At 38.4% G+C, this 14298-nt stretch overlaps 1 protein-coding gene across 1 annotated transcript; it reads right to left on the bottom strand.

The window, feature by feature from the left end:
* Nucleotides 1-3006: 3006 nt before the first annotated feature.
* On the bottom strand, nt 3007-13664 carry cmtm5.S (CKLF-like MARVEL transmembrane domain containing 5 S homeolog). Its single transcript, XM_018242900.2, has 5 exons — nt 12650-13664; nt 11999-12151; nt 10814-10912; nt 4423-4524; nt 3007-4274 (listed from the first exon to the last, which is right to left on the bottom strand). The coding sequence occupies exons 1-4, from the start codon at nt 12740-12742 to the stop codon at nt 4423-4425; spliced, it is 447 nt and encodes a 148-aa protein (XP_018098389.1). The 5' UTR covers nt 12743-13664; the 3' UTR covers nt 3007-4274.
* Nucleotides 13665-14298: the final 634 nt, after the last annotated feature.

Below are 14298 nucleotides of genomic sequence, written 5' to 3'. Positions count from 1 at the left end.
TTTAATTTTAAACAACAGCTGTAATAGAATCAATATGCTGCTTATGGATTCCCTTTGCTCTGTGTCAGGGATTCAACCTTTGGCATTCTTACCACAATCATTTTTTTGGTGTTACTGTTCCCTTAGATTAACCCTTATGCTGAATGGACTTAGATTATTCCAGCCAAAAAACACTGTTTAATCAACCCAAACAATATATCTGTCACAAAGTCAGAATAGCATCACAGATTGGTCTGTGAAACTGCCCATGAGTTGGCATTTATGCTCAGATGGTCTGGTACCACTTTGTAATGATCTTTTTTTTTTCTAATGTCAAGCTTCGGTTTTCACAGGAATCCAAGAACTTGTGCAATCTTCTCTTCTTTTGCAACACAATGAATCCTACCTGGAAATATTATGCTACAATTAAAGGGGACCTGTCACCCTAAGAAATAATTTCAAATTCTTTTCTATCATGTTAGTTGAGCAAAATAAACTTTACTTACACTGTATTTATTATTTAAATTTTGTTTCCTTCTGTTTTGGAATTATACAATCACAGCAAGCAGGCAGCTGCCATTTTGTGGACACGTTTATTAAGGGAAATTGTTTATCACCACAAAATCTTGTGTATGAACCAGAATGAGGGACCTAATGTCCATGTGCAGTGCCCTACACAATTATAGAGCCTGAGAAAGGAAGGGGGGAATGTGAGGAGAGCAGTGACATCTAGGAAGTGCTGAATGGAAAGTGAAAGTAATTGTCTGCCCCGGCGGGGCAGGTAATATTTGATTGACAGTGTATATATTTAAACACCTTTATAACAGGTATGGATGTGTTAATGAAAAAATTTTTTGGGGTTCCATATTTAATTTGGAAAGGACTTTCATTATGCAGTTTTTTATGTGTAGGTGACAGGTCCACTTTAAGGGGGTTGTTCATCTTAGGGTCCAAAATGACCCTAACAACCATGCATTGATTTGACTAAGAGACTGTAATATGAATAGTGGAGGCCTGAATAGAATGATGAATAGTAAAATAATAATAAAAAATAAAATCACAATATATTTGTAACCTTACAGAGCATTTGTTTTTTAGATGGGGTCAGTGACGCCCTTTTGAAAGCTTGAAAGAATCAGAAAAAAAGCAAATAATTCAAAAACCATAAAAAAAAAAAAATAAATAAACAATTGAAAAGTTGCTTAGATTTGCCCATTCTACAACATACTAAAAGTTAACCTAAAGGTGAACCGCCGTTTTGACATAAAACATTAAATTTCAATAGCTTTTTTACTAAATGTGATTTTTGTAAGATGAGGCCTGTGTTTTAATGATTATAAGCATATAGAGTTTTGGTAAAAAAAAAATTTACAATTACTTGTCTAGTAGTCCATTCTTCCAATATTTCATGAGTATTTCTTCAATTGCTTGGATCCTATTAGATATAAAATATATTTCTTGTGATACATACTAATATACTTGTGATCTCCCAGTTACCTACTACTAATCCTTTTCTTGTGAGTCCCGTTCTCCTTTATGGGATATTATACCCCCTTGTTCAACATGAATACAATGAATAGGGCTTGTACAAACCATCATTTTTGCCTGTTGTTTTCATTAAAATCGATGTTATTGGCATTTCTTTGGTTCTTTCAATGTAGATAATTAGATTACCAGTGCACAACTGCTCAGTTCACCCAATGCCTTACAGACAAGATGGGGTACATTATGCAGGGGGTTTATCTGTGCACTGGTATTCATAATTATCTCATAAACCCTGTGCATTGTGCATCAGTGTGAATATTAAAAGAAAACTTGTTAGTGTCAAAATTATGTTAAATAATAAATAACCGACGTAGGACAACTGAAAGACAGGTATTTTTATGGCTTTTATTGACATCACCATTTTCCTTCAATTGGATCACGGCCCACAACATGGACGATGTTGCACAGCACTGCTTTAACTTATTCAAAATATAGGCATATAAAAACATTCTTAAAGGAGAAGGAAAGCTACGGAGGCATTTTATTGCAAATAGATTAGCTGCAATAGCGCAAGCTAAAATGCTATATTTATTCTGTAGAATGTTTTACCATACCTGAGTAAAAAGTTCTAGAAGCTATCTGTTTGTTTAGGATAGCAGCTGCAGTATAAGCTTGATGTGACATCATTTCCTGCCTGCTCACTTATAGCTCTGGGCTCAGATTAAAGCAGAGAAGGGGGGGAGGAGTAAACTGAGCATGCTCACGCCCGGGGTAAGGAGGTTTAAGCTGAAGGCAGGAAGTCCGATACAGAAGAAGGAAAGAAATGCAGTGTTTCTTTTGACAGAGGACTCCGAGCAGTACTACTTTGAGGGTTTACTGGTATATTTAGGTGGACCTTTCTGATAAGGCTTACCTAGTTTTAACCTTTCCTTCTCCTTTAATTCAATTAAAATACTAAAATGGGCTAAGTCTCGCTTATTTGCATTCTCCTGATTTAGGCATAGGCACACGGAGCTGTAAGCTTCGCTGCTCTCAGCCTTTGTGTTTTTGCAGGCTAAGAAAAGCGGATCCACTCCGTTCAATCAATCAAAGCCACTTCGTCTGTGTGTGCTCACACATAGCGGAGTAGAACGGAGGTCGGTCTGAAGATGCCTCCTTTTACCTATTTGGGCTGACCACTTCTCTGCTGTGTGAGTGCACATAGCCTTATCTACTTCAAATCAATGCAGCAGGTGAATGGAGCAGTTTTGCTTCTCTCAAATGCCTGTGCACACATGCCCTTAAGGACCCCATAGATGCAAAGATTTCTCTTGCCGAACGACCGATTTTAGCGAAGTCCGACCAATCCTTCGAAATTATCATGCGGTTAGTGGGATTTGAAAGATCTAACATCTTACGATTTTTCGGCCGACATCTGTCAAGAAATTGATCGGCCAGGTTAAAAAATCTTTGTCGGTCCCAGTGCAATCTATCTATGTTTGCAGGGCCAAGCAGGCAGCTCCCCTTTGTTTTCCTGGCTAATTGGTCTTTTTAGTTGATGGACAATTCGTACGATCGTACGATTGTTCCGAGATAATCGTGGTCTCATGATGATGATCGGATGTTTTAAAAATCTCAACATCTATGGCCAGCTTTAGGGTCATGTTAGGCATTCTCTTTGCTGGTGAATTTACACCAGGAGAGAAAACACTGATCCAGTTCCTTCCATCCTGACATTACTGTGCACTTACAGGCACATCATAGATGTATTTTGGTACTTTCTGCCCAAAATAATCGTGGTGGTACACAAACAGGTCAGTGCACAGTGATGTTATGGCAGGAAGCAAGCAGATCAGCATTTTCTCTCCTAGTGAAAAAACATCCTCATCTGACATGGCCTTTAGGTTTCACAGCAGACAGAAATGTACCAATTTTATTGGATTTTTGGTACACATTTCTACTAGTAGAAAAATTGGCTCATATGTGCCACTGCCCAAAGGCTAATGGCACATGGTACATACATGGTACATACAAAATGTCCTAAAATACCTTTCTGTTGTTTTCAGTGTGCCACTAAAGCTTGTCGGTCACATCATTTGCAGAAATAGAATTATTATGATTTTAAAATGGTTATACTACTAGTGGCGAGTCACACTGACACCCATGAAATTGTATTGTTAAACAGGTGGACATCCACGCTAGAGAAGATTAAGCATGGGAGACAAAAAACATACCATGTGACATTATCCAAAAATGTCTATGCTGGAAATACATAATTATTAGTTCATATTTGAGGGATGACATAATAAAATCACAACATCCAAAAAGGTCTTTAGGAACCTGGGGTCTATTAGTGCCCATAGGCTTCCTGCTGGACAACCCCCCAAAAAAAGACCTGGGAATTTGTAAATCATTGGTGTATGCGATGTATAGACCACTCAAAAAGAAGCTGAATCTTTGGGGCTTCCAAGGATTCTGAGATGAGAGTTCTCATCATACATTTGGTATACTATATTCATATATAAAGATCAACAAAGTAATGAGTATTATGAATAACTTACTAATACTGCAATCATGTATGCCAATAAACCTCTGGTAACTAGAGTAGTAAATAACTTAAAATTTGTACTTGAGCATTCTCTTCTCATTTATATGTTTATGATCAATATGCCGAGAACCCTGTGGTTCACCTGGATTTTGGATGAAACCAGGCACAGATATTCCAGGATTTCTGAAAATAATATGTCCAAGACATGTGACAATTTGTTATCAGCAGAGTTGAGATGACTGGTGATGGTCAATTCCATGTCCTTTCAGATAAATTTTAGGTCCTAGAACAGAATTTAAGGTACTTTAGTGATGCGATGTATAGGCTTGGGTATCATAGTTTTCAATGAAACAATGTAGTCAGAATAAAGTATAACAGTGCACTTATTAGGTGCATGAAGTGAGTCACTGTAATTTTGTCTATGTACATACCTACTCGCCGTCTCTTGTCTCTGTCGTGTTTGCCGTGGCCTCTGATTTGTAAATGGTGAATGCATCATAGCAGAATACACAAACTAACAAAAATCCAAAAAGCTGAAAGACAGAAGTGAACTTCATTCAGAAAAAAAACAAAAAACCCTTCCTTGATATACAGCCTTATGCTCATATAGAAACGGAAGAACCAGTGCAAAGTACTAAAACACATTCAAAAATGTGCACACTCAAAGGAAAAGACAAGGCACATTCGCTGGTATGTTAGGCCCCCAGTGAATTCAATCACTATTTTTTCCCCCTGGGAGTAGTACTCCTTTTAGGGAAAAACATTGGCCTGGGGATAAAACAAGTGCAATACCATGCTGCCACCTTACTTGACTTGCCCAGGCAACCCTAGCATAGTATATTCCACTCATGTGGAAAAAATGGACAGATACCATTTATGGGGACATACATGGTAGGGCCTGCATTCTATTGTTTTATTTATTTGTGAATTTGTAGTCTGAATTAAACAAGAAGTGCAATGTAAAAGCAAAGACTAATTATGCTATTTGTCACTCATTGTTTTGTCACTGTTACAAACTACCAGAAAATACCTGGCCCTAGACAATACTGGGAATTGTCTCTGCTAAACCATTCTAATTGTGCAATAGCTCCAAATGCCTTCAAATGCATATCTCAGCAATAACACAATTTAAGTGTTTTAGCAGAGACATTTATCGAAAATAACGGAGGGCACTCTGGGCTAGAAAAGCTTACCCATATATATATTTCTTACAAAATTGTATTAAGGTGCTAAGGTCAAATAATAGCTCCCAACACACAGGATTCAAAACATACAAATAAGCATGCACACTAATCATGCACAAAAAGACAGGTGGTACAGCATGCAAGGATGGAAAAGAATATTTTGATTTCCTAAAAATGCCAGGGCCTGTTTTGACTCCCAGTCCAGACCTGCACCACTGATGCCACTGTCCCCAATCAACAAACTGACCAATATCCATGGTACATAGTGATCAATTGAGCTTGCCTGTCTAGAACATGTACTATTTTATAGGTATAAGTAAGGCAAACTTACGCCACATTTGTCTACAGGATTTTATGCAACTAGAAAAATATAAAGTCAGCTGCAATCAGACTACAAATGATCTGCTCTGAATTTGGTCTGTAATGAGACTAAAGGTGGCCATACACGGGCCGATAAAAGCTGCCGACAGACTGTGTCGGCAGCTTATTGGCCCGTGTATGGGGGCCCCCGACGGGCTTCCCCGATCGAGATCTGGCCTTTAAAAATCCCGTCGGATCGCGGCCGCATCTGTTCGTTGATGCGGTCCCGCGATCTGACCGCCCGTTTGAGAATGCTAGGATCCGATCGTTGGGCCCTAGGGCCCACGATCAGATCTGCCCGATATTGCCCACCTCAAGGTGGGCATATCGGAGGGAGATCCGCTCGCTTGGCGACATCGCCAAACGAGCGGATCTATCCATGTATGGGGACCTTAATGGATAAACCAAAAATAGATGCTATAAGGTGGCAAAAGCAAACTGCTTACAAAAATGTCTTTTTATTGAAATCAATTATTTGCTACCAAGAAGACACACAAAAGATGTATCTCAGTAATTTTACCATTAATGGTTGCTCTAAACCTTTGCAGACATTTGTCTCTGCAGAAAAGAAATAAACCAGATTATAAATTATAATTGTAATAAAGCATAAATTAGAAGTGCTATATGTTAAATTAGAAGGAATATATGTTACATCTCTTCCTTGTATAAAATAAAAGGCAAGGCAAAAAACATTCAAGAATGAAACTATTTGTTGGCTAAGCACTCACTCTACTTCAACAGATGTAATACGGAACTAAAAAGCAGAACAAAAACTCAATAAATGAGATCACAGCTGGATTCTGTAACTATGAAAGATTTCCTGATAAGATTAGCAAGTCCAAGCAGGATGATGTGCAAAAGCTTCCATGCAGGTTATTGTGTATTGTTACATAGTTACATAGTTACATAGTTACATAGTTAAATTGGGTTGAAAAAAGACAAAGTCCATCAAGTTCAACCCCTCCAAATGAAAACCCAGCATCCATACACACACCCCTCCCTACTTTTAATTAAAATTCTATATACCCATACCTATATTAACTATAGAGTTTAGTATCACAATAGCCTTTAATATTATGTCTGTCCAAAAAATCATCCAAGCCATTCTTAAAGGCATTAACTGAATCAGCCATCACAACATCACCCGGCAGTGCATTCCACAACCTCACTGTCCTGACTGTGAAGAACCCTCTACGTTGCTTCAAATGAAAGTTCTTTTCTTCTAGTCTAAAGGGGTGGCCTCTGGTACGGTGATCCACTTTATGGGTAAAAAGGTCCCCTGCCATTTGTCTATAATGTCCTCTAATGTACTTGTAAAGTGTAATCATGTCCCCTCGCAAGCGCCTTTTTTCCAGAGAAAACAACCCCAACCTTGACAGTCTACCCTCATAATTTAAGTCTTCCGTCCCTCTAACCAATTTAGTTGCACGTCTCTGCACTCTCTCCAGCTCATTTATATCCCTCTTAAGGACTGGAGTCCAAAACTGAACTGCATACTCCAGATGAGGCCTTACCAGGGACCTATAAAGAGGCATAATTATGTTTTCATCCCTTGAGTTAATGCCCTTTTTTATGCAAGACAGAACTTTATTTGCTTTAGTAGCCACAGAATGACACTGCCCAGAATTAGACAACGTGTTATCTACAAAGACCCCTAGATCCTTTTCATTTAAGGAAACTCCCAACACATTGCCATTTAGTGTATAACTTGCATTTATATTATTTTTGCCAAAGTGCATAACCTTGCATTTATCAACATTGAACCTCATTTTCCAGTTTGCTGCCCAGTTTTCCAGTTTAGACAGATCACTTTGCAAAGTGGCAGCATCCTGCATGGAACCTATAGTTCTGCACAATTTAGTATCATCTGCAAAAATAGAAACAGTACTTTCAATGCCCACCTCCAGGTCATTAATAAACAAGTTGAAAAGCAAGGGACCTAGTACAGAGCCCTGCGGTACTCCACTAACAACACTGGTCCAATTAGAAAATGTTCCATTTACCACCACTCTTTGTAGTCTATCTTTTAGCCAGTTCGCTATCCAGGTACAAATACTATGTTCCAGGCCAACATTCCTTAATTTAACCAGTAACCTTTTGTGTGGCACTGTATCAAATGCTTTAGCAAAGTCTAAGTAAATCACATCCACTGCCATCCCAGAATCGAGGTCTCTACTTACATTCTCGTAAAAAGAAATTAAGTTAGTCTGGCAAGATCTATTACGCATAAAACCATGCTGGCACAAACTCATAGTATTATGATTTGCTATGAAGTCCAGTATCTTATCCTTTATTAACCCTTCGAAAAGCTTTCCTAATACTGACGTCAGACTAACTGGCCTATAGTTTTGAGGCTGAGAACGGGATCCTTTTTTGAATAGAGGCACCACATTAGCAATTCGCCAGTCTCTTGGCACAATACCAGATCTCAATGAATCCTGAAAAATTAAGTAAAGAGGTTTGGCAATCACAGAGCTAAGCTCGCTAATTACCCTGGGATGAATACCATCTGGCCCTGGACCTTTGTTAATCTTAACCTGTTCAAGTCTCTTTGAATTTCTTCTTGTGTGAACCATGCATCATTAGTTGTATTACTAGAATTGGGAGTGTTAAGAAGGAAACCTTCACTTACTGGTTCTTCATTTGTGTAAACAGATGAAAAATACGAGTTCAGAATCTGCGCTTTTATTTTGTTTTCATCAACCAGCTGATCCCCCTCTGATAGTAAGGGTCCCACCCCTTCCTGCTTCATTTTTTTACTATTGACATATTTAAAAAATAATTTGGGATTTTTTTTACTGCTTGCTGCAATATCCTTTTCTATAGCAATTTTAGCTTGCCTTATAGCTTCTTTGCATGATTTATTGGCCTCCTTGTACCTTATAAATGTTTCGGCTGTACCAGCTAACTTGAAAGCCTTAAAAGCACGTCTTTTCTTACCCACCTCAACACCAACGCTTCTATTGAACCAAAAAGGTTTTGCTTTGCAACGACGTTCCTTGCTTACAAGTGGAATATACTGACAAGTATATTTATTAAGCAGCATTTTAAAGACTTCCCATTTTTGTTCTGTGTTTAACCCTGTGAAAAGCATTTCCCACTTAATATGTTGCAGAGATGCCCTTATACTGTCAAAGTTTGCACGTCTGAAATTTAGTGTTTTAGTTACTCCCTTATAGAATTGCTTCTGCAACAGAATCTCAAAGGAGTAATGACTGTAAAGTGATAAATAGATTAATACATGCTAATGTGAAAGTATCATAGATCTTTGTGATGTGCAAAACAAAGTAGTTCTGTCCTGATATCACACAAAACATTGCTTTTTTAGGCTTTCATCATAGAAAGGAACATCTAGTGGTTAAATACAAACACACATTTATAAGGTCTGTGGATAATGCATGTGTGAGTGGTGTGGCAGCTCCCACTCCTGAACAAACTTCAGATCTATCAAAGCTTTACGTGTCCCAGGTAAAATAGCATATTTCAGTTAAAAAAGTTAAATAATTAAAAAGTTACTTCTGTTTTTTTATTAACGTGTGATGTTTTAATGATGTCATGTTTAACTTTGTACCTTGTTATCATTGTCACCTTGTGTGTTTCAGTGAAACTTATGTGTAAAGAAGGCTATCTAATCCTTTATAAAACACTGTATATGAAAGGGTGATTGGGGTATTTGGGTGTAACAGGACATAAATGGGAGTATGGGTATACCAGATCATGTGCTTGGTCATCTGTGGACATTTTAAGTGACATTTTTTTAAAAAATTGTGTCCTCTTGCTACTTAGTTTGCAGGGCCTATCGCCTAGAGTAGTGATCCCCAACCAGTAGCAAGTTTAGCAGAATGAGGGCCCACTGACAACTGGGCCCACCGGGAGTTTTCCTGGTATCCGGTGGGCCAGTCCAACACTGGCCCTACTGGGCCATGGGCCCCACTAGTAAGACCATTAAATACTTAGACTATGGTAACATAAGCAAAGTTGCTTGCCTGAGCGGCTTCTCTGTCTGGCCTAAAAGGCACTTTGTCGGCCAGTGTGCAGACACAGAACAGATTTCGGTGTGTCTGGTGTGTCTGCACTTTGCGTGCATCTGCACCCAGGCAGACAGAGTGTCTGGAGTGGGTTTGGGCAAATGATTTAGCTGTTTTTTGGTGTTTATACACAGAGAAACAGCTATGTGTGACTGCAGTCTAATTGCTGTGGTTGCCAGGGTGAATTAGCAATACTAAATGGGTTGAATCTAATTGAGCCAGACATGAAAGATAACTGTTAAAACAAGTACAGTGAATAAAAACCTGGTAAATAAAAGAAGAAAATAAAATTGGCAGAGTGTGTGTGTGTGTAGAGATCTGCCATAATTTCTATTACTGAAGTCAGTCTGATACTTCCCCATATGTGATCAGTGTCCCCACAATTCCCTGTGGTGATGCCAAATGAGGTCATGACCTACAGGTTACACACCACTGATTTAGATAATAGAAAGAAGAACAAAGTGTAAGTATAAGGAATAAATGGAGAGAGGGAAGTAAAGCCAGTTAATGTCTGGACATTAGTAGCAGTGCAGTGAATGATTATTTAGGCCAAGCATGAGTGACACTACAGATCCAATGTAATTAAAGTGGGCCTGTCACCCAGACACAAAAAGTCCTTTTCAAATTAAACATGAAATCCAATTTCTATGTTTTTATTAAAGCATTCATAGCTGTTGTAAGCTCATTTAAAAATCTCCACTGTCAATCAAATATTGTCAGCCCCTCCTCCATGCCTTAGGCATAGAGTCGGGGCAAACAATAACTTTCACTTTCCATTCAGCACTTCCTACATGTCACTGCTGTCCCCACATTACCCTGTTCTCTTCACAGTATAATTGTGTAGACAGGGCATGTTGATGGACCTTAGTTCCCCCATTTTGGTGCATATACAGTATAAGATTCTGAGATGATGCAAGGCTTGCCTTAATAACAGTTTCCACAAAATGGCTCCTGCCTGCTTGCTATAATTTTGAATTCCCAGACTGAAGGAAACAAGATTCAAATAATTTATATAGTGTAATTAAAGTTCATTTTGCTTTACTAATGTGATAAAATAGGATTTTGAATAATATTTTTGGGTGACGGGTGCATCATTGATTGAGCCAGTAGATCAGTAGAATAAAGCCTCTGTTTGGAAATAATTTATACTTGGTATTAAAGAATAAAGATACACGTACAATAGAAGAAAAAAAAAGTAGATGGCAAAGACAGGAGATGGCAAAGTTAGTTGGGGAAGTGGCAGTACTTACTGCTGCTGTAATTGCTGCACCGTCTCCTGCCCCACGAGCTGCAGCCACCGCAGAAACAACCAGAATAACTAAAGCCGCAGAGACACAACGTAGGAAATCCTACAGACATTAAAAATAAAGTTACTCAAACCTCCAAAACTACAGCACCCCTCTGCTTGCTGAAAATCTTAAATTAAAAACTGTGCACCAGTACGTATATTTAATGCAATAATCAAGGTATATAAATTTAAGCAACTAAACCAAAGCATTGCTGAGCACAGCTAAAATAATACTGCAAGACCACGCTAAATACAAATTACTTAATTTAATTCTAAGGAGCATTTATTCCATTTTACAAAAAGCATTATTTTTTGCTATTGCAAGATTTCCTATACTACTGGATTACCTATTATTATTATTATTATTGCTGGATTAATTTCAGTGCTAAAGTAAGAAATAAATATAGCAAAGTGTTAATCATCAACAAATCAATGATATTTCCTCTGTTTTTATTCAGCCACCTATCCACAGATAGAATACTGAAATTATATAGCTGAACGGTTGTTATGGGTTACTACACTGAGACAGTTTTTCCCTGTATAATTTAATGAGCTCCAGTTTTCTTGAACCTGGTATGCTAGAGCAGGTAGCCTTTACTGATATGCTTTTCACTTTATTGGTTTAAAAGCAAATTCTGCTTGCTATGGGTTAGTAGACCTGGAGCAAATTTGGGTGTGTTATTATATTACCCTCTGGTGAGTACTCCCAGTACTTAATGGAAAACCACATATACTCTACATGGCCAAAAGTATGTGGACATCCTTTTTACTTATCAGAATTCACTACACCAGTCATAGCTGACACATGTATCACTACATTATTCAATGACTTTCTTGACAAATCAGTGGCAACAATTTGGGAGAATGCCATTCCTTGATTCAATACCATAACAAACCTTTAAAGCAAGGTGTATAAAGATTAGTTTGCCAGCTTTACTGGCCTGCATAGAGGCCTGGCTTCATCTGATGAGGTCCTATGTGAGCCAGAAGAGTACTGGGTTAAGGCGGTTTTAGTAGCAAATAAAAAAATAACACCCTTGTTTTGGAATGAGATGGGGGCAGGCAGATATCCACATGCGTTTGACCATATAGCTTATTACTGAGTGCCTATTCAAATGACTCACAGCCCCAAATACCTCTCACTCACCATACAAGGCCAGTTGAGAGCTGCCAAGCGAAGGTGGTATCGGCTGGAGACAATAATGAAGAAGACAATTGTAATGATGAACTCAAGCAGTGGGGCTGCCAAATAAGATGAGGAGTAGGCAGCAAAGCAGATGAAGACCACAAAGCAGAGGATCTGAGGACAAAGACAGAATTAGTCAGGACACAATTTACAATGAAAATATACACATGAATGCTAACAATTTTTGTGGACGATGCCCCACAAGCCCGCAGGTACTGTAACTGTTGAATAAACTGCTTCATGAAGATATTTGAATTATGAAGAAGGTAGGTAGCATGCTCATATTGTAGACTGGAGTGGGAGCTACATTATAAGCTTCTGGTGCATTAGCAGAGTAATATTAATGCTTAGCAAGAGCACTTATAAGTTGGGAGATTTAAAAAGAAAGGAGAAAAGAAAAGTCTTAAGAAAAAATTAGATCTCTGTAAGTGAAGTCAGAGGGGGAACAGCTGTGTAGGCAGAGTTTATAGGCACTACAGTAGCGATTCTCTAATGGTTTTATGGTCAGAAGGCACATCCCAATTGTATTGTGGGACATTTGTTGATCTAAAATGTAATCCAAGGATAGAAAGCAAAGTAAGATTGTGAGTCAGGTGGTTATTCTGCAGTTACCAGCTCAGCAATAAGAATTCTTCCTTTCATCGATCTGAGAAATTCGGTATCCAGAGAAAAACCACACGATTTGTCGTCTTCCTGTTCACTCATCCTCACACAGCGAACGTCCCAGATGGGAAAAGTAAAGAAGGCAAGTATTGTAAACAAAAAAGAAAAGAGAGAGTCGCCTGTGCAGTAAAAGAAATATAGTTTGTTCTATGTAGAAGGCAAGATAGCAATAAATCTAAAAGAAATTAAAAGTTTTAAGGTATATACGTACAAAATATATATTTTGTGAGGGAAACAATTTAATGAATTAGGTTAGGAGGTTTGCTGGTGAACAGAACGGGCTTTGTCAGGAAAAAAAGGAGATTAAGTTATAGAGAGAAGTTAGAATAAAAATTTAAAATAGAGCAGTCTGTGATCTATGCATGTATCTAAATGCTGTGTCCCCGGGGTTTAGGTGTGAGGAAAAAAATCTCCATTGAGTTGCCTGCTGGCTCTGGGATGGTGAGGATGAACTGTGTCTGAAGTAGAGTTGCAGCTGGTTCAGATCTATGCTACAGGAAGAAGAAAGGAAAAGAGAGGAGGGATGGAGTGAAACAGAGGGAGGGAAAGAGACCATTGGCAAGAAAAATACCCTCACGTTTGCATTTCTGTAAATAAATCAGCAAACAACCATCAACACACTGAATACCAGTACCAGGGGGTTATCTCTTAAATGCAACATTCCTGCTAAATATGTGTGTGCTCTGTCTGTGTATCCATCGCCTGTCCAATACAAACCAGTATTGAGCTGGCACAAACAGAAGGTCTCAGGAGGTTTGTTTTTTTTTGGCATTTTCTAACATTTATAAAGCAACTTGATCTCCCTATTGTCCATACAAACTCCCAAAGCCCCAAGATTTTTGAGGGGTTGGCGTCACATTTGGCTTTGTGCCATATCTGATTGTAATGTTAGGATGGGTAACTAATACTAATACACAGTTCCTAATACTAATATTGATTGATTAAAGGCTGATTAGTACAGTATTTGTTGATAACTTGTTTTTTGAGTGAGAATTAATTTCCTGTGTTCTTTAGTAATGCACTGTTGGAAAGTCGGACCCAGCAGCCCATGTTGCTGCTAAAATCATTACTTATTTATACAGTGATGACATATTACATACAGTATATCTTTATATAGAAATAGAATGCATACTCATGTATACATCACTGCCTATCCAAGACCAGGCTAATTTTCAAGCAGCGCACAAATGTACATATGCATCTACACTGTGGTCATTTTCATCAAGACCCAACTCTACGCTGTGATCTGGTCAGAAGCAAACCCGTCTGACTTTCTGACCAACACCAATACTAATTGCTGCATCAGTGTTAATAAACTGAATTCCCTGCTCAGTGTGAATCATAGTATGTCAGTAGCTTGTGAGAAATATCCCACTTGTAGTTTGAAAGTCCACGGGGGTATTTGGAACTTGTGGTAGGATAAGATCCAAAAGTGGACATCACCGCTGCAAGTGCAATATTTTTAGAGGGGTCAACTTCAGCTAGATTTGGCATATTCCTTGTACATGCAAATGCTTTATATTTTCCAAAAAAACTTTTTGTGGAAGTTGGAAGCTTTGATTGTACAATATAACTGTACAATCAAAGCTCGAAACAGA

Source organism: Xenopus laevis, chromosome 1S (assembly GCF_017654675.1).
Source record: "Xenopus laevis strain J_2021 chromosome 1S, Xenopus_laevis_v10.1, whole genome shotgun sequence".
Classification (NCBI taxonomy): Eukaryota; Metazoa; Chordata; class Amphibia; order Anura; family Pipidae; genus Xenopus; species Xenopus laevis.
This window is presented reverse-complemented; position numbering and strand designations above follow the sequence as displayed.